General features: G+C 48.6%; 6 protein-coding genes across 6 annotated transcripts; 2 read left to right on the plus strand and 4 right to left on the minus strand.

The window, feature by feature from the left end:
* Positions 1 to 1191: 1191 nt before the first annotated feature.
* N7478_003872 (transcription initiation factor IIA large subunit) lies at positions 1192 to 2851 on the minus strand (the record flags this gene model as incomplete). Its single annotated transcript, XM_056920086.1, has 4 exons — positions 1192 to 1231; positions 1284 to 2257; positions 2568 to 2669; positions 2834 to 2851. 4 exons carry the CDS (start codon positions 2849 to 2851, stop codon positions 1192 to 1194), a joined length of 1134 nt encoding a protein of 377 aa, XP_056783244.1.
* A 673-nt stretch (positions 2852 to 3524) lies between these two features.
* Positions 3525 to 5456, minus strand: N7478_003873 (WD40 repeat domain-containing protein; the record flags this gene model as incomplete). Its single annotated transcript, XM_056920087.1, has 1 exon — positions 3525 to 5456. The coding sequence occupies one exon, from the start codon at positions 5454 to 5456 to the stop codon at positions 3525 to 3527; it is 1932 nt and encodes a 643-aa protein (XP_056783245.1).
* Positions 5457 to 6097: 641 nt separating this feature from the next.
* On the plus strand, positions 6098 to 8350 carry N7478_003874 (Kelch motif domain protein; the record flags this gene model as incomplete). Its single annotated transcript, XM_056920088.1, has 3 exons — positions 6098 to 6284; positions 6355 to 6441; positions 6510 to 8350. The coding sequence occupies 3 exons, from the start codon at positions 6098 to 6100 to the stop codon at positions 8348 to 8350; spliced, it is 2115 nt and encodes a 704-aa protein (XP_056783246.1).
* A 471-nt stretch (positions 8351 to 8821) lies between these two features.
* N7478_003875 (uncharacterized protein) lies at positions 8822 to 9802 on the minus strand (the record flags this gene model as incomplete). Its single annotated transcript, XM_056920089.1, has 1 exon — positions 8822 to 9802. One exon carries the CDS (start codon positions 9800 to 9802, stop codon positions 8822 to 8824), a length of 981 nt encoding a protein of 326 aa, XP_056783247.1.
* Positions 9803 to 11564: 1762 nt separating this feature from the next.
* Positions 11565 to 13523, plus strand: pbs2 (mitogen-activated protein kinase kinase PBS2; the record flags this gene model as incomplete). The annotated part of the gene is made up of 1 exon (XM_056920090.1): positions 11565 to 13523. The coding sequence occupies one exon, from the start codon at positions 11565 to 11567 to the stop codon at positions 13521 to 13523; it is 1959 nt and encodes a 652-aa protein (XP_056783248.1).
* Positions 13524 to 14889: 1366 nt separating this feature from the next.
* Positions 14890 to 15954, minus strand: N7478_003877 (amidohydrolase family protein; the record flags this gene model as incomplete). Its single annotated transcript, XM_056920091.1, has 1 exon — positions 14890 to 15954. One exon carries the CDS (start codon positions 15952 to 15954, stop codon positions 14890 to 14892), a length of 1065 nt encoding a protein of 354 aa, XP_056783249.1.
* Positions 15955 to 18494: the final 2540 nt, after the last annotated feature.

Here is an 18494-nt window from a genome sequence, read left to right on the forward strand (position 1 = left end):
TCTTATCTGGGCGGTGATAGAGCCCACCTTTGAGCCTCTGCTTTGCTTTGCTCAACTCAACTCAATACCCCTTCGTCTGAGCGATCAAGACCTTAGCAAAATCTGGCTAGAAGAGCTTCCTGTTTTCCATTTGTTTGATACGCGATACGCGAGACGCGGAATGGTAGGAAAGGATGGTCAGGATGCTGTTTTGTTTTCTTGTTTTTGTTTTGTCTTCTTGAAATCCTGCGTCGATGCATGCCGGTCTGCGTTCTGTACAGGGTTGATTTTTTGTTCTTTTTATTTTTTCATTGCTCCCTTCCTTGATGATGCCCTTGCTATCCTTTTTGTCCTTTGATCGGATCGGATCGGTTGACGAGCAGAGCTTGTGATATTGCTGGTCTGGCTGAGCTGCTTAAGGATGAATTGGTTTTATGGAAATTACAAACAAAAGTGCGGTTCCGGCGTCGATCGTGTAGATATGGTTTTGTTTTGTGTTTTTTTTCCTTCTCTTTTGATACACTTTGAGCTTTTTGACTCTACTGTTTTATTTTTATCTTTATTTTTATTTCTATTTCATCGCTTACATTTCCACTTCTACGATTGTGCCCTTTATTTACTTTTTACTTCACTAGTATGTAAAATCAGTTGCAGTAAGATAAGCTTAATTGAGTCTGATAAGGGTCCTATATTTAGATCCACGTGTAGGGGTATCAGCCTCTAACTGGTTCTACATTCTACATATCCGCTGAACAACGGACCCCGGATGAGATGATGTTTAAGTGGATTCGTATTGAGTGGCCTACCTAGTCCGAGTGGACTTGCTATTTCATTCTAGTACATAAACAAAGGGCTCAAGGGCCAACTTTGGAGTGTAAAGCAAAATCAAGAACCCGTCCTAGCAAGACGCCATGAGCAGAGGCTCGATATCTGAAGTGCAGTGGAGAAAGGGGAACAACGTCACGCATAAGGGAATGTTTCCCCGGTTGAATGGAAGCGGAGGTTGTGCAGGTAAAAGAGCAGGAAAAATCGTTAGGAAGAGAGGTGTTGATTGTGTCGTGTCACCAATCATTCGTTTCAGCGCATGAAGAATGGAAGTAAAGAAGTAAACAGATGTTTTAGGTCGTGCAGAGAAGGATAACAGGCAATGAGAAAGAATATTACAACGTAGCAGTGGCAAAAGGGAGAGGTCGTGTATGAGATGATAGAGGACTACCACTCAAATTCACCTTGGCCTTTGTGGAAGACGTATCTAGAATATGTTAGAGATAGTCATGAGTATATAAGGGATAGAAGTAACTTACTCCTTGCCACCGCTGGTCAGAATACCATCCTTCAAAGTGCACTTCCACTTGTTCTTGACACGCTGGACCTTGTCGTAAGTACAAAGCATGACCTGGCCGTCTGCTTCATCGTCATCAGCGTCATCAGCAAGTGCATCATCCGGATCATCGAGGTCGGAGTTGATTGCGTCTTCATCCGCTTCTTCTCCATCGACCTGTCCGGGAATTCGGGGAACAGCAGGGGTGGCTTGAGTAGCTCCGAGATGGGAGTCAGCCGCAGCACGTCGTGCAGCCGCAGCCGGGCTCTCATGTTGATCCAAGGGGCGGAAAACTCCACCGGCCTCCAAGTCCATCATCTGTGACTTAATGTGGCGGCGAAGTAAGTCATCACCCTGACCATTTTGAGCTGCCTCGCGACGACGGGCGACCTCAGCCTTCCAATCAGCCATTGGGTCATCATTACCACCATCGTTCTGACCTTGACCCATAGATGGGTAGTTGCCTTCTTGCTTGATCTGGGGCATCTGGCCGTTACCATGCATCTGCTGTTGATAAGCATGCTGGGTTGAAGCTTGATTCTGAAGTTGGTGGACAGAGTTGGCAGCATTAGCACCATACTTCTGCTGCATAGCACTAATCGCACGGTCGCGAGCTGCTTGAGGGTTTGTAGGGACCTGCAAGGGGCTGTTCATGTTGGGCACCCCGGATGGAGGTCCATTGGTTCCGGGCTCGGTCTTGATGCGAGGTCCACCCATAGGAGGCAGGATCGGAGCCTGGGGCTGCACATGCATAGGAGCCGAGACTGGCGGAGCAGTAGATTGTGGTACAGAGACGGGAGGGGGAACGTGTTGTGGTTGAGAGGGAGGAGGTCGAGGAGCGTTGGATGGAACAGTAGCCTGAGGGGGCAGGACGGGCGCCTGCGGGGTAGGCTGGGGTGGAGGAGGATCCCAGGGGAAATGGGCGACGTTGAGAGATGAAAGCTTAAGTTGCCATTTCTAAAATTTCAAATCAGACAAAGTAATTAGTATGATGCAGGGATGTTTTGAGGGCGGTGGTATAGCAAATTGTTATGTATAGATTGGGGGTAGTCCAGGACGGGATTGGCTTGGCGATCTGAGCGGGTACAGGCGGCCACATATAAAGGGAGCCTCAAAAGCCGGTGGTCCCCCATAAGCAGCGCTTCCCGCACAACTTCGGGTCCCCCCGCTTTTGGCCGCCCCCTCATAACCATCACGCCAAAGACCATCAAATATCACCAATAAAGACCCTAAAGCATCGGGAAAAAATATCAAAATGGTCACTAACCTGACGCATATCAAGTAGTGTCTTCTGATCGACGCCGCTTTCCTCAAAGTCGACCTGAGAAGCGTCACAGACCTCCTGGATGACCCGCTCAAAGACAGTGCCCTGAAACCACCGATGTTAGCCAGAGTCATCATGTGAAGGCAGAGGGAAGAACAATATGGCCCAGTCAAAGGGGAGGAAGAATGGGATGTCGTGGAGATGTTGTGGTGATGTCGTCGGTCATCGTCATCGCGGTGCAGGGATGGATCTCGTGAGGGAACACTTACCACTTGCTGGTTGGACATGACGGTGGAAGTGAGTCGTGGAAAACGGGTCAAGTTGCGGGGAGGTAATCAAGAGAACGACGAGTGAGTATTGTAGCACAGCTAGGTCGGTTGGCTTGACCAGTGAAGGTAACCTTCCGTCGTCGCAACGGATGAAGCCGTTGGAGCGGTGGACGACGCAGCTGTGAAAGATGACGCAACGGTAAACTAGCGAGTAGTCTATGACGGTTCAGTCTGAATGATGAACAGAAAGTATGTTTGAGAGAAGACTCGGTCAATAAATGGCCAAGGCTTTGTTGAAAGCAGAGAGATTTGTCGATGAGTTACTAAAGGTGAAAGTCGGTCTTCCGCGGTCGAAATCCCTCCAGTTCCCGTCGCTTAGTCATGCAAAGACTACCCTTGGAGTCCAAGCAAAAGAATGGGGATCAACCAAGGATTTGGAATTAACACTACCAACTGATAGGGAAGATTTTGTTTAAAAAAATAGCAAGAACAATGATATTTTGTACAAATGCGGCTTTGGCAATTTAGTTACAACGCCCAAGAAACTCCACCTTTAAGCTCTTTAGGAACACTACCCCAATTACTCCAGAGAAATGAATGTCCCAGCCCATCAATGCTCAATAGATCACCATGAAACCGGGGGTATAAAACAGAACATTAAAAACGTAAGTGAGAAGCCAAATCAAACCCATCACCGAATGGTCATGGCTTTAGTGAGCTGAGCCTTGTTACCAACACTGCCTTCACGAGATGCAGAGGCACTGCTGCCGGCCTTGCGCTCAAAGACCTTCCAGAACTTCAAACTCTCGTCAGCGGCGGCGGTAGCCAGCATCTGACCGTCTGGGCTGAGGCTGCTGTGCAAGACACGGGTCTCATGGGCAGGGATTTCCACATTGCGAACCAAGGTCGGGTAGCTCCAGATGCTCAGTGAGTTGTCAGGGAAGCCGCTGGAACTGACAATCTCGCGGTAGTGGTTGCTCCAGCGAAGACTGGTAACTTGAGAACCGGTGTCAATGCTGTTGGTACGAGCACCAGTAGTTGTGTTCCAGAAGTGGATGTGACGATCATAAGAGCCACCACCAGTGGCCAGCAGGTTGAGTTGCCAGGGGCACCAGCTAAGAGCCTTAACAGCAGCTCGGTGGTTGGTCTTGGTGAACTTGGGGGCACTCAGGGAGCGAGCATCCCAGATGTTGACAAGGTTGTCATTGCCGCCAGTAGCCAGTTGGGCACCGTCGGAACGCCACTCGAGACCGCAGACCTCAGAAGTGTGAGAGACAAGCTCAGCCACCTTATGCTGGGCAATGCGAACATCGTGGTTGAAAACAAGACCACTACGAGCACCGGTCGACAATGTGTGCTTAGACCAGCCCATGACTCCGACACGAGAATCATGGCCGTGCATGCTGCGCAACTTGCTACCCTCCTCAACGTCCCAGATCTGAATCTCGCCAGTGCCCAAGCCAACACCAACATAGGCACCATCACCACTCCACTTGACACTGCTGACATATGTGTCGGGGGATGTCTCCAAAAGACAGTTCACAGTGCCTGACTCGGCAGACCAAACGTACACATTGCGCTCCAAGCCAATGGCGACCTGGTTGCCAGAGCTCCAGTCGAGCAAGTTGAGATAGTAGTCGTCCAAAAGACCCGGAGCATCCAAAACACGCTCAGGTGCAGTCTGAACACGGCGGCGGAATTGGGCAGCGTTAGCCTTAGCAGGACGCAGAGGACGGTTGTATTGAGAACGAAGATCGATTGGCTTCGATGACTCTGGTGGAGGGGGCTTGAAAGCAAGAATACGAGTGTTGAGGCCGATATCACAAGCATTCGCCAAGGTGGACTCGTACGCAGCCTTATCGGGCGCTGGGCGAGTGTAGGTGGCGGACTCGTTGTCTTCTAAGCCCATGCTCTCAAGAGCAGCAGTGAGATCATCTTCAGCTGCGCGACCATTCATGTCGAAAGCACTAGCAGCAGAAGCCAGCACGCTTGATCCAGAACCTTCATTGCCACTAGTCTTGGGGCGCTGGCCCTCATCGGGCTTAGCGGCACCAGTTGTAACAAGGCCTTCACTAGCGGTACGGTTGGGAATAAACCGGTCACCAGTGTTGTGAGGGATACGGACGGTAGTCTTGCCAGGTCGAGGACGAGTGGGGATCTCTCGGCGAGTGCGCTCCTTGGCCGGGGTTCGAGATGACGCTGGTTCAGGACCAGTACCGGTCAGAGACCAGTCAGAAACACCTAGCTCGAGATGCTTTGGTGACTTGCACTTGCGACGAGCAATGTTCGACTTGGGAGAGTCCCGGTGAGTTGGCCGAGAAGACTTGGCGATGGCTGATGTGGCTGATGGTTTGGCTGTTGATGAGGACTTGGAAGTAGAAGACTTGGCGCTAGAAGACTTGGCGAAGATTGAGGAGAGGTTGCCACCGTAGACCGATTGAGACTGGCCACGGCTGCCTTCAGAGTGACGAGGAGGAGTGAAAGGTGAATCGTTGTTCTGAGGTGTGACTGCAGAATTGCGAGCATGAGGAGAGGGGGTCAATGGCATTCGACCTCCCGCGGTCTTGGAGGAGAAAAGGCCATGGTGGCTCTTCTTTGGAGTAGTGACCGATGCAGTTGCCATACTGACGATGACTGAGATATACCTGGATATGGGGGTTAGGAGGACGGTTTATGAAGAGAAAGATGGATCCAGCCACCCAGGAGATAATGCAATGCAAATGAAGTAATGCAAGATCAATTTAGGTTATGAGGAGTAGGAGATATTTGAAGAGGAGAACGAAAAGAACGAGAGTAGACAGGAATAAATAGAATTCTACATTGAGTATGGAGCTGGCTCTGCCGGGGCAACCGTTACCTCAGGTACGGATGCGCTATACGACTTTGGGACTAGCGGTCTCTGCACATGACATGCCGGAGGGTTACCCGTTTCGGCGTCGATCGGCTCTGATCGTAGTCCCTTGGTGGGAGACAAGGAAAGAAGAAAAAAAAAAATTGAGATGCATTAGGTTTCTATTTTAGGATTTATCTATCTCTTTGGTGATTAGATCCTATTACAATGAGAATGTGCACCGTCGATTTATCACATACTCGTTGATCTCCAACACCCAACACCGTCACTTTCCTTTCCTGATGGCGGGAACGACATCTCCCCACCTCACTTCGTTCCACCAAGACCCACCCACACGACTTCCATCCGACTGGACTGGACCTTCGAGGGCCTCCAGTCCGACTATTCCAACGAGCGCTCGCGCAAGACGTTCGATGCAGCAACAGGGAGCATACTTGTTACCGGCCAGCCCGGCGGGGGGTCGTCAGGGCACCGACTATCGCCCCAGCGTGAAGAAGGCCCAAGGTCATATTCCCGCATGTCTGGTCAATGCCTCGGTGACGTACTGTAACAACGACCACATTTATGCCTTTGGAGGATTCGATCAATACACTGATGAAGGTATGTCCTTCTTGCCGCAGTCTCGAATTCCTACCCCATCCCTACTATGATCCTAACTTCTTCGCCACAGTGTACAACCATGTGCTCCGACTCGACCTGAACACTCTCCGATGGGAACTTGTTGATAACTATGGGGATATCCCGGGCGTTCGCATGGGTATGTCATTGAGTACCCCTCATCTTCTCCCTTGATTAGTTTCATTCCTCTAATTTGGCTACCTGCAGGGCACACCGCCACTCTCTACCAGGGCAACAAACTCATCGTCTTTGGCGGTGAGAATGAACACCGTGATTACCTTTCCGACGTCGTTATCCTTGATCTCCAAACCTTCGCATGGACCCTTCCTACGATCAGTGGCCCAATCCCTCGCGGGAGGGCACGCCATGCTGCTGTCATTCATGATGATAAATTGTTCATCGTGGGCGGCTTGACCGGCGAAAGCAACACCATATTAGACGACTTGACTTATTTGGATCTGCAAACTTGGACATGGTCTCGGACGTGGAGCTTCACAGCTCGGTTTGACCATACAGCATGGGTTTGGGGCAGCCGCCTATGGATATTCGGTGGACTTGGCCCTAATATGGAACGAACAACCGACATATGGTGGCTCGACCTCAAGGGTTCCCCGTCCCTTGCCGGAATCAATACACCCCAAGGTACCGTGGACTCCCCGGACGAACGATTACCAGTCGCTCATTACCCAGACTCCATTTCTAGCCCGTCTACTCAGATGTCCCCTCGCTCTGGAAGCTATGCCGCGAACTCTGCCAGTGTGCAGGTGCGTAATTTTGGGCGCCGTAAGCCATTGGCCCCGGGCGCGATCTCTTGTCTCCGATTCCAATCTGGTCCTAATGTTCCCTCGCTATTCTCCGGACTCCATTATCAATCATTCGCGTCCGGTGTCCTTCTTGACCTGATCACTCCATCGGAAACCGTACGGTCGCATGATTGTAACCTAGCAGCCTTGGACCTCAATTCACTACGTTGGCAGCGACTAGCCGACGGCCACGAAATTTTCCGCCCTGGTTATCGTTGGCATTACTGTACCATTAATGAAGCTGGGACCAAAGCTTGGCTTCTGGGATGTAGCCTCGACTTGGCTAACGCCCCCGGGGCCAGCGACGACAACCAGATGAGTGAGGTTCTTTCCATAGATCTGGAGAAATATGGCCTCTTGGGCAACGGATTGTCAGCCGATGTCCCCGAACAAGACCCCTCATGGCTTGATAGATCTGGTCACTCCCCGGTCTCCGGTCTAGGTGCAGACCTTTCTTCTGTCTTTGGTCAATCACCTGAATCCGGTAGTGGTGCGGACTTTGTAATTACCGCTATTCGTGACGACGACGATGCTATGAGCTCAGATGATATTGACGACACACCCTCTGGGTCTCCAGTACAGACTGAGCCGACTGAACCGACCTTTGTTGAACCTAACCCCTCGACTTCCGCACCGATTCACGTCCACAAGATCATCTTACAACTGAGATGGCCACACTTTAAGCGATTGTATGCAGCACAAATGGCTGAGTATCACACGAAACGAATGCATATTCCCGAGCCATACTCGGTCGTGCGGGCCTTTTTATTCTACCTCTACGCAGATACCATTGGGGGGCATCCGGAATACCCCTCTAGTGTCATCGATGTGGCTGGCATGTTGGTCATGGCAAACCTGTACGATATGCCAAAACTGAGCCTTCTATGCGTCAATCGTCTCAGTCGTGAGATCGATGTTGACAATGCTGCCATTATCTGGGAGCGAGCTGGGAGAACCAATGAACAGTGGCTGATGCGGCGAGCGGCACAGTTCTGTCTCACGCATTGGGGTCGCATTGTGCGAACAGATGGCTTTAAGTCTCTCAGCCATCACAGTTTGATCGAACTCTGTGAGGTCGTAGATACTGAAGGTCGCGTTATCGCAGGGCCGGAATTAGAGATGGTCAGCTCAATGGGTGATGGATCTTGTGATCGAGAAACAAAAGGCTCTCGGTTACGTTTAGGGTCTACGACAGATGAGATGTCTGAACTTGATGGCGATGACGATGGAATGGAAATGTCATAAACCCACTGAATATGCATACGCGGAGTTTGGGGCCTCGGACTTGTGGAGAGACGTCTTTACCGGTATTTATGGCATTGTTATCTTTTTTGATGCATCTATTTTACGCGATATACGAAATTTGTACTCGAGATAGGCGGCTGAGGTGACCTTGATTGAGATGTGAAAAACACAGATTACAGGACTGGTATGTATCCATGTGAGGTTTATCTTTGACATGTTTTATTTTGCAGCCTGTATTGAATAAAAGAATTATTGATAAATATTAAATACTAAATGCTTATATACATCCATACTCGGTACATAGTACCTAGCTAGTATGTCTCAATCCTCACTTTCAAAGTAGAGCGAACTAACTACATGTATCTTATTAAGTCAAGTATCCATAATCAAACCAAAGTCAATATATACAACACTGATCCCTTCAGATAGTTGAATCCCAATAGTACCCCACCGATCAACTTGAAGTCAAGTTCACAATCGACTGCGGATATCTCCACAATCTCCCTCATCCAAAGCTAGATCTGATACTATATCTTCCCCTTTCCAAAACCCCCGTACCATCCCCCAGTACCGTCCCCGATTCGTCTCCTCCATAATCAAGCCACAATGTGTCCCATGTTCAAAATACGCACTATCAACTTCATATCCCTTAGCCTTCGCATCTCCTATATGCGATTCCACATCCTCCCACTGTACCATTGCATCTTCCTTACTATACATGTATAGTCTCCTAGTGCCCGCTCCAAAGATAGAGGTATCATTCAATTGCTCTCGTAGGTCTCGTATCGCTCGCATAAGGCGCGCGTGTTGGAGAGCATTTATCACTGCAACGGTTGGGTAGAGTAGTGTATTGCCTAGGAATTGTGAGACAGGTGTTTCGGGTACAGATGTTCGGGCTGCTGCGTATGCTCTTGAGAACCCGTCGTCTCCGGGGCAGCAATCGAGAATGAGACTGAGATTCAAGTTGGCGAATGGGTTTGGGATGCCTTGGTTTTCTTCTTCTTCTTTTAGGGATAAGGCTAGTTGGAGTGCGGTGTTGCCTCCACCGTGGGAGAATAGATGAAGTAATATGCCGCGTTGAGTATTACCAGTGGCAGTGGTAGTCAAGTCATGATCTTGCTTATTGCCGATCTCTATCTCAACCTCCCGTGTTATTTGCCGAATTACATTCCTTGCTGGTTCAAGACTAGCTCGGATCCATGCAAAAGGACGAAGTGCCGTATTGGAAAAATCGGTCGTGATGAGAAGTATCGCGGTGTTGGGATAGAGTTCACGGTACTTGACTATGTATTTGTTGATTCGTCGGGATGTTGCTCCTCCAACCCAGGTACAAAGAGTTACCAGAGATGGGGCGGTTGGGTCAGGGTCAGGGACGATCTTTGCCTCCGGAGAGGGTTTGTAGAGGTAGATCCGGTCGGCTATTGGTTTTAGGGGCTCGAAGATCGTAGTCATTGTGATGTGACGATTGTACCTGACATTAATGCTGGGGAGATGATCGTGATCTGACCCACGAATCCCCCGCTTCCGAGGTGCTGGGTCCGTGCTTCTCAACGCTCTTCGTTTGGATTAGTAGGTGGATTCAATGTTGCTTTGTTGATAATTGAACTATTTAGCTTTGCATTAGCACTGGAGGTCTGGGGATGAAGTCGGTTCTGTTGGCGTTAGTAGGTATGTATTACATAGTACTAGTATGCACGACACGAGTACTGTAAGAATGTATATGTGGGATGAGTATACTACTACTAGTATGAGATGCCATAGACTCTTCAAGTTCTCTCTGTATGGTTCCACGATTTTTGTATTCATTTCCAAATCTACTAGTATACGTGGTATTACTCCTTCCAGTTGTTCTTCATTATATCTAGTATTTATTAGTATCCATAGTACTAGGTAGTACTAGTAGTATTAAGGTGTGAAGCAAGTTAAACTATAGGACTTCTGCACAGTGGGAACTGGAAAGTGGCCATATCTCGCTCGAATCTGGAGTGATACCCTTTTTAACCAATGAGATGACTACCATTTTCCAATCATCTCTCTCATATCTACACTGATACAGCCGAGGCTCTTCTTTTCTCTCCAGATAAACCGGGCGCATGGGTCAAGAATAGTGGAATAGTGGGGCTTCCCGAGTTTGCGACAACTTCAATTGCCCTTTTTCTTCTTCTTTTCAAACAGTGGAAACAGTGCTAGGAAACCCAATCACGCAAATCCAGAGAAGCCCGGATAATCAAACAGGGTATTCCCGAGTGCCGTACTCCGTATGTATCCAGTAGGGTACGTATGCATGGACTCTCTCGGCAAATCGCATTAGACAACGCCCTGGAGAGTGCCAGAGAGTGCCAGCTGACGAATTCCGACCAACCCGGATGTACATTTGTACGTATGATGTACTTTTAGCTGTATACTTCTACGGGAACTGGTTTTAGGCTTGCCAGCTTGGGGCCAATAAAGTATCGAATAATGTTTCGAATGTCAACGGCAGTTTCCGTGACCTTTGAAACTGACTCTATGAAACACGGCAGGGAATAGGCGAACAATGTGTTGCCCATGTTACTCCATGCTCCATCATCGACCCGTCAAAACCTGCTTTTCGGCCGAGCTGGCATTGTGATTGGATGGTTCCTCAGCCCGGTTTGCTGGTTTGCTGATATGAATCTGACCAGGTTGACATGATCCATTGGAATGGGGGAGATTGTATGGGTACAGTGGCGCAGGGAAGAAAAAATGGAAAAATTCAGAATTTAGAATACAATGTGCTATGATAGGTGGATAGGGATGTTGGGATAGAGCTGAAAATTGCGTCGTACAGGAAGTACATTTGAATTTACTGTAGGGGGGAAAAGAGGGCGAAAGAATCGTAAAAAATTGTAAAAAATAAAATAAAAAAAGTGAAAAAAAAGCTTTGATGATGTCTTCAACCTGGTCTCTTCCCCCACTTTATATTATCTTTCCTTGTTCAAACAATCCGGGCTACTACCAGTGAGTAAACCCCGTGGACTTCACTCCAACTTCCAAGTTATATCTTTCCCCCCCCCTCTCTTCTCCTCTCCTTCTTCCATCTTTTCCCACACCCCAGCCCCGCCCCCACCATCACCGTCCGTGTGTCCTCTCTTAGACCAGCGCCGATCCCCGGTGCAGCTCGAGTTCAAGACGGCCTACTCAATACAATTGCACCGGCCCTTGTTGTCGGTCCGACATCCACTCCCGCGACATCATGACTGCCGACCGTGATTTCGCCACGGAGAATCCTCCGACGGGGGGTGATCGCAGTCCAGGCTCGACAGGAACCACCTCGCCGGTATCCCCCATCTCCCCAGGGATCACTTCGGGAGCGAATGCCTCCACCCCTTCCCTGCTCCCATCCCGCGATCCCACCGCTGGCATGACCTCGACATCAACACATCTCGGCCAGATCAACGCCGCCCGCCATGGAGCCGAGGCTTCGCCCCGTCCGCTGGCCTCAATGAGCTCACACACAGGTGGAGGATTGAACCAGGATATTATGGCGAAGATGAAGGCTTTCTCTTTGTCTCGGCAGGGTGTTCCCTTACCCCACGCCGTTTCGACAGGGACAATACCCACCTCTGCGGAGGTTGGTGCGGGCGGTGCTTTAGCTGGGCGCGCGCCAAATCAAGCGCGTCCGAGCACGAATCACTGGGCCTCTTCGCCTGTGGTCCCGGCAGTGTCGAACCCTTCATCTCCCAAGCCCCCTGTCGGAGGAGGTATGAAGCGCATGAAGCCTCAACTTAGATTATCGGAGATGAGCGGTGGAGCGCCTTCCCCGGCGAATGGAACAGAGAACAAACCGGCTGAATCAACGGGTGGAGAGTCTGCGTTCAGCAAATATGCCGAATTCATCGACACAAAAGCTGGAACTTTGAACTTTAAGGACAAGGCGGTTTTGCATGGTGGAGGTGTTGAGTTTTCATCGGGCCACAGTTTCAAGATCTCGCTGGATGAGGTGGATCGTTTGGATGAGCTAGGTAAGGGTAACTATGGTACAGTGTACAAAGTTCGACACAGCCGACCTCATCTTCGAAAACCGGGTCTCGGCGTCAGCGGCATTGTCAGTCGGTCAAACGGTCAAGCCGAAAATGGCGACTCGACAGGCCAAGATAATTTGTCTGGCATTGTTATGGCAATGAAAGAAATTCGTTTAGAACTGGATGAAGCGAAGTTTAACCAAATCATCATGGAGTTGGATATCTTGCATCGTTGCGTGTCTCCTTTCATCATCGACTTTTACGGAGCATTCTTTCAGGAAGGCGCAGTTTACATGTGTGTTGAATATATGGATGGAGGGTCCATTGACAAGATCTACAAGGGTGGTGTGCCGGAGAATATTTTGCGAAAAATGACTTTGTCGACTATCATGGGTTTGAAATCTTTGAAAGATGAGCACAACATTATCCACCGCGATGTGAAACCGACGAATATTCTTGTGAATAGTAAGGGGCAGGTCAAGATTTGTGATTTCGGTGTCAGTGGAAACTTGGTCGCTAGTATCGCGAAGACCAATATTGGTTGTCAGAGCTATATGGCCCCTGAACGTATCGCGGGTGGAGGTATGCAACAGTCAGGCGCGCCTAGTGGTGGGACATACAGCGTGCAGAGCGACATTTGGAGTTTGGGCTTGTCCATTATTGAGTGTGCCATGGGAAGATATCCATACCCACCGGAAGCTTTCACCAATATCTTCAGTCAATTACATGTGAGTGTCTCTTTTCTCGTTAGATTCTATACTCCCCCATTTCTAACATTTACCAAGGCTATTGTTCATGGTGATCCTCCTACGCTCCCCGATACCGGGTACTCAGATGAAGCGCACGCATTTGTCGGAGCCTGTCTGGATAAAAACCCATCTAAGAGACCTTCCTACAACGCACTTATTCGTCACCCATGGCTAGAGCCTCTCATGCGACCGCCCAGTGAGGAGGAGAGCATCCCCCAACCAGAGATTCCGAAACCCGGCCAGAAAGTTCCATCTTCCGTGACCGAAGACAAAGAAATAGCCGACTGGGTATGCCAACAACTCAACCTCCTCGAGCAAGGCCAACTCACCACCTCCGAGAAACCCGCCCTGCACACTGTCGCCTTGGACAAAGTCAGTCCTAGTCCTGGTAACGATGTCGATCCCGAGGCTGAAGCTGAGGCCCCATCCCTCGAGGGCTGAGAGACTCAACACAACACAATAAACTTGCATTTCTGTTACGAACAACCTCATACTTTTGCAATGACTACCTTACCAGCCTTCATAGCGATGGGCGATCACTACAAGGTCACCGGCGACCTACTAACGCCCCCAGTGAACACGCGCCGAATATGATTGATGCACGATGCATGTCCCTGCTATCTGGGATACCTACTCGGCAATCTTTGAATCCATGTGTTAAATTATTTTCAAGGCCATTGTTAGCGAGGGACCTTACTTGGTTGGATAAGATTTCGTCCAGCTGTAGCTATATTAGTTGTTTTTATTAGCCACATATGATGTTCTTACGATGGATCCGATTACATTGAAATGAAAATCACAATCTGAAATCTCAAGTCTTGATATTAAGTAATTTCAGATGCTGCGCTCATTATTCACCATGTGTACTACTTCTACACATTGATGTCGTCGTCCATATAGTCCGTCCACATACTCCGTCCACGTGTATGGTTGATCAGCTCAATACAAAGAGGATAGAGAACACAACCCTGGAAGATTAAATGTAACAATTAACCACTCAGATACTTCCTACAGATGTATAACACACATCAAACATCTGCAATGTACATCGGATTAGCACCAGATACGGCTCTGGCTGAGCCAGTAACAGGATCGGCATAGCCGATCCCCAATAGAGCCTAGCACCTGCGGCAACAGAGCCTATACCATCTAGGCTTTGCATTACAGTAAATGGAAATCGAGACTGACCGCGTTGACATTTCAATAGAAAACAGCGATCCACAACATTCAGCAGGTGATAAGACAAAAGCTCCTAAGTTCAGTGAGCAACAAGTACTACATAACAAGCTCAATGTTCCAAAATAATTTTGACACAGAAGAGAGAGAAAAATGCGACAACGAAACATTAAAAATGTTCATTTTGATAAAATTCCAATCCTTTAAACTATCGCAAGACAGGCCAACCATTCTATGGTCTCTGTCCACCAGATACGCAAAGTGGCTATAAGGTCTGTATTCTATTCGGTTGCAGTGTCCCTGTCATAAGACCTTCCCCAAGGAAGCGGGTTTGAGCTCATTGGAGAAGCCCACGTTCATGGCAAGATGAATGGTGAAGCGGTTGATGACCTTGAAGAGGTCCATTCGAAAGATGTCAAAGCATTCAGGATACACTGATCAACACGTATCTCACCAAAGACTGCAACTTTAACTTTGAAAGCGAAACAGGAACCTATGCTTGTTTGTTCAATCGGAATTATCAAACACCAGGGACAAAATTTGGGGAATGCGGGCTCCGTGCACTAGTATGGATACCAAAAAGTACTATCTAGTAATTTCAAGCTCAACTAAGAACTTGGTTATAAATACTTCAAGCTTGTGAAAGTTTGATTTCTTGTCCCGCAATCCAAACCCTCTGGAGGGATCTAGTCCCCTTGATATCCTGAGTAGGATCGTCTTTAACCAAAATCAAATCGGCCCGATAGCCCGGCTGAATTACTCCACGATCGTGCAAGCCAAAATATTTTGCCGGTAGAGACGTAGCAGCCCTGAGGACTTCAGTTGTTGACAGCCCACAACCGACTAGCAACTCGAGTTCCTCGTGTAGACTAATCCCATGGGCAACATTGGCTGGTACGCCCGGTGACATGTTGGCATCTGTGCCGGCCAGAATAGGCACACCGGCGAGGTGAAGCGCGGCTACCGTTTTGCGGGCATTGTCAAAGTTCAAGTCCTTTGACTTCGATACTCCTTTCATCATGGTCAATGTTGGAATACTGATACACTTATCCGAGACCATCCGCTGGATATCTTTCTCGCTCATTATACCGTCAAGGGGAGCATGTGTGATGAAATCAGTGCCGGCATTTTGAGACATACGCGTCGCGATTAAACTGACAGCATGGGCAATAACAAGTTTATTGTTTTGGTGAGCATTTTCAACGAGAGCATCGAGGGTCTCTTGATTTGGGCCCGGCGCATCAGCTACCATCTTGATGTAATCCGCCCCTTCCGCAATACGGTCGGCGACAAACCGTTTTGCCTCGCTCGCGTTGGATACTAAGGCGTCACGAGGTAGAAAGGGAATGTGGCTATGCGCACTCCCGGGGGCTGTCGCTGCAATACCACAACCTCGAATGTCTGTCACACCTTTCATGTTGCGGAGAGAGGCTAGGAGCTTGGCCGGCCAGGTTGCCATGTCTAATGCTGTTGTGACGCCGTATTCGGCCATTCGCGAGAGATCATCTGGTCCATGCAAATGAATGTGACAATCTATTAGGCCTGGTAGTAGAATAGCGCCTTCGGCGTCAATTGTATGTGTTGGAATGGCATCTGACTCCGTAATCAATTCGCCATCGATAATGACAGTGCTAAGATCGCTGATCTTCTGTCCATCGAATACCCTGACATTGGTAATTGCGGTGATGGGGGCCATAATTCGAGGCAATGGGGATAATGTGGAGGGTCCGTGAGAGGGAACTGCACAAGATGCTAGTATTAAAAAAGAAGGCGAGTTATGTATATATATTGTAGATGGAAGTGGGTTTACTTGTCATCGGAGTACTAGGAGTCGGCGTATTGCGACTGCCAAAAATGGTCGGGCCGAACGAAACGGGACGTAAGGGCCCCACCGCTGACCGCTCTCGAAGACATCATTGGCTATCAAACTTGAGCCTCGTGGATCCGCATGTCGGGGCTCTAAACTCCGACCCCCGATCCTCTTGAAATAGATGAAATGGTGGGTGCTAGAGTTTATTTTGCATCGTTCGTCCCGTATATGAGCTTTTGAGGGGCAAATACAAAGTATCATACCTATGTGATGGTACGGATATACAAATAGTCACGTGCAAAGTTACGCGTTTGGAGCGCTGTTTCCCCGCATGAGAGCCATTAGCTCTCCCCACAGCGACATCTGCACCTAGGCATTCTGATGCTGTCATCTCAATCATCTCATTATTCCATGGATGATGCCCCCAAACAGGGAACGCGTCAAGACATCACAGGCGTGTAGCCACTGCAGGAAAAAAAAGGTGAAATGTTAGTTATAAGAGCCAGTTCGCCTGAAATGTGCTAATCCATTTTAGATGACGGCACTGTTCCCTGTGGGAATTGCTTAGTATGCCAAAACCACAACCCGTTATTTGAGGGGTCATTCTTACAAATGTTTAATGCTGGCCATAGGACCGTGGGAAACAATGTGATTACCCAGTTTTACAGCGAAGAGGGCGGAAGAGTAACGAAGAGCGCACGGCACACGGCTGTGTCAGTCCGACTGAGACGATTGAGCAGCCAAACGACTGGGGTGGACGCAATGTGTTTTCCAATGCGACGAGATCCAATCGACTGTCATTTTCAATTACTGAAATAAGTCAAGATCAGACACCACCCGGGCCAAGCCTAGGTGGGCCCAGTCAAATCTCCCCGAGGCCTACGGAGCCAGCGGGATCAGTGGATGGTTTGGCAGTTGGGGATATAGCTTCTCTAAGCCAGAGTAGAATGTTGCCATACGGACAGTTCGACTCGCACAATCAAAGGGTCTTCACCGACAGCCATCAAGGGCATGGAATCTTCCAAAGTCAGAGATATTACACAGAAATTGGGTAAATCAGATGGCCTTTCCGCTTGAACTTGAAAGAGTTTCCCAAGGATATCAGGGCGGTCACCGCCTCTGTCTTTTCTTTTTTCAACCTCATCAAGTGTGTAGTTCTTTATGCTTCCGTGTCGTGCATTGACTCCAAGATGATTTCTAATGACTGGCATCATCAAGTCATGGATCCAATATAACCACGGCACCTGACCAAGCCAGGATCCAGATTTGAGAACAGTCTTAATCTGTGAGGATATTCCATCATCTTTATAAGAATCCATAACGCCAAAGCGACGAGAAAAAGTCACTTCACCGATGATATCTTTATTTTCAGGTAGATTAGTAGGTGCATTGTAAACAGAATCAATTGTCCGACACACCAAAGGCAAATGGTTGTAACCGCTCTCCTATATCAATACTCTTTTCTTCTAACTGCTTATCTGGTCTAAGAAATGAGATACTGCATTTTGCACATATGGCTCAAGATCTTTCAATGAGTCCATTGCATATATACGACTGACAAGGCGTCTTTGATGGTCATGGATCACTTCATCTCGCTTGGCGAATAAATCGAAATTGTGATGGCCTTGGAAAACAGTATACCAACTACTCTTCCAAAAACTTTTATCCGGCACCTACTCAATTAGGGGAATTTCTTATACAATGGGGAGGAAGATCACAGAGGACTAACCATAGATTTTCTTGATAGAAATGAGGTCTGTAACTTAGACCTCATTTGGACCATTACGAACCAAGCTACCATGGTTAGCATGCAGCTTGAGCATCTTGTGGTGTATATCTCCCTGGCAAATGTGCTTTACGAGCCATAGTTTGGACAGGCTTGCATCAAAGGGTCCTGGAATCGAAGTAAGTGAACTGGGAAAGCGTTGATACAATATATAAACACAGAAGAGAAGCACGACAACAATAATCCCCAGGAAGATAGGCGGCATGTTTCGCGTTATGGATGTAGCTTTGAATTTCTCTTTCCCTGTGGGTGAGGAGCTATAAGTTCGAAGGCAACTTTTCTCTCTTTATAGCACTTTGTAATTTGGTATACATGTGCATAAGATGCATTTGGCAAAGTTATTCGCCAAACAGTGTATATATATATCCGGGTGCACAAAGAGTACCTTCAATGCAAGGCTTCTTTTATCCAGTTATGCGCGGAGAGTGGAGAACAAAGAGAAATTAAACCTTCCCTAGGTGCCTTGGCGCGGGGGATGAAGCGGAGGATATGGCGGGGACGGGGACAAAAAACGCTAAGCCTTCTTCACTCGGGGCGGTACGTACATAAGTTGGAATATTACTCTCCTTTGGGTCGGGGCCCGCATTGTGGGACCAACCTCTACAAGCCTGGAGAGCTATCAAATTCCTAATCCACCCGT

Source organism: Penicillium angulare, assembly GCF_028827245.1.
Source record: "Penicillium angulare strain IBT 27051 chromosome Unknown utg000003l_segment0_segment0, whole genome shotgun sequence".
NCBI classification, from domain to species: domain Eukaryota; kingdom Fungi; phylum Ascomycota; class Eurotiomycetes; order Eurotiales; family Aspergillaceae; genus Penicillium; species Penicillium angulare.